Raw genomic sequence first — 1634 nt, 5'->3', positions numbered from 1 at the left:
AAATGAAAGCACGTATAAAATACCAGAAGAAATAATTCGGACTGGAACTACTAGTAATATTTCCAAACATCCTGGCGAAGAAACCTGGGTAACCTATACAAGAATAACACATTATCTCGCACAATTCTGTTTCTAATTTTAATCACAATGAGAACTTCAATAAATACTTGATTATTAAAATTCATTTTATCGTCTAAACCAATTTTCATTTTGAGCTTTTAATTTTCAAATGTGGTGAATTTGTTTCCATCGAAATACTCGGCATACAAACACATTCATTTTAGACGTAATATATTTAATAAATTAAATCAACAGGCATTTTGCACATTCTAGGGTAGGTTTCTTCTGTTGTTTGTTTTTTTATTTTCATATATTAAAATGAGTTTTTGATATAAATTCAAATAGGGGCTGAGCAATCCGGATCTACACCGCGTGCGTGAGCGGCGGCGACGTAGTTGTGGCGGCAGCTATGACGTCGCTACAACAACAGCCCTTGCCGCTTGCAGCCTGTGCCCCGTCTATGAGTGCGTCTGCTCCATCTCCTGCTTGTGAGGTGTCGTCAGGTGCGACAGTTCCAGTTCCTGGTGAACTAACGCAGCAAGTAGCGCATCAACGCAGTTGTTCTGAAAGCGAAGCTGCTGGGGCCATCGGATGTGAGCGCAAGAGGCGTGGATCGACTGGGGGAGCGAGAGTTTGGTCGGCTAATATACATTCGACGTCCAGGTAAATGATTCGCTTGTCAAATCTTTTCTCTGATGTAATTCTTTTTTGCGCTTTCTGACTCTTTCAGGAAATTATAATTGCTCTTTTCATTATTAATCGATGATAATAATAACATTGCAGACTTTGCGGTAGTCTCGGCGCTACAGTTGGGCGAGATCTGTTTGGCAACCAAGACACAGTCAACCAGCAACCTCATTCTCTGGACTACACAGCACTGCAGGCGGCTGGGGAACACGATACTTGCTCAACATCTGGTTTATCCATAGCTGATGGCAGTTGCCGATTTCCCAAACTTGAAGAATGTGCACATTTTCATTATGAAAGAGTTGAATTAGGGGGTGTTACATTGAGACTTATGCATGACGAGGACACGGAGCATGGTAAAGAATTTTAATTCAATTCTATGTAATATAATTTTTAATTAATTTCTAATTATTAGTATTATTTCTTTCTTATTTTATGCTAACTGGTCTTGTTCATGAAAACTCTTCAACATGCCGAATATTGCATAATCTTCTTCAGAAATTACTCACTCTAATTTAATTAGACGACACATCATATTTAATCCAGGTACTACAGATGACACGGAAAGCGTGCAAGGTGGACCGTGGTTTACCATATCTGTCGAATCAGGCCATTGCTCCAGTCAAATAAATAATCAGAGCTTTAGTTCATCAGCAGGTTTCAATGGTTTAAATTCCACGACAGCATCTGTATCTATTCAACAACAAGTGGGGGTTGGAGGGTCATTTGCACTGCGCCGGTAAATAGTCTTAACATTTGATTAATTTTGTTGGTTTATGAAATGTTTTTAGTGCCATTATATATCAAATTTAATGAATTTTTATCAGGAGTTTGGAAATTTGGCTTTGCTTGATGAATTATTGCATCGTTGTGTATACGATCGCCGA

The 1634-nt window shown here is 38.8% G+C and overlaps 1 protein-coding gene across 1 annotated transcript in view; it reads left to right on the top strand.

The window, feature by feature from the left end:
* The first annotated feature begins 462 nt into the window (after nt 1-462).
* LOC113371042 (myopalladin-like) overlaps nt 463-1634 on the top strand; it is a 7425-nt gene continuing 6253 nt past the window's right edge. The window contains exons 1-3 of the mRNA XM_026611690.1: nt 463-723; nt 844-1103; nt 1294-1486. Of these exons, the coding sequence (XP_026467475.1) occupies nt 470-723; nt 844-1103; nt 1294-1486 (707 nt within the window). The 5' untranslated portion in view covers nt 463-469. The remainder of the gene's footprint in view (nt 724-843; nt 1104-1293; nt 1487-1634) is intronic.

Source organism: Ctenocephalides felis, unplaced genomic scaffold (genome assembly GCF_003426905.1).
Source record: "Ctenocephalides felis isolate EL2017-DRISC unplaced genomic scaffold, ASM342690v1 CF-g0.4_SCAFFOLD_01492, whole genome shotgun sequence".
Classification (NCBI taxonomy): domain Eukaryota; kingdom Metazoa; phylum Arthropoda; class Insecta; order Siphonaptera; family Pulicidae; genus Ctenocephalides; species Ctenocephalides felis.
This window is presented reverse-complemented; position numbering and strand designations above follow the sequence as displayed.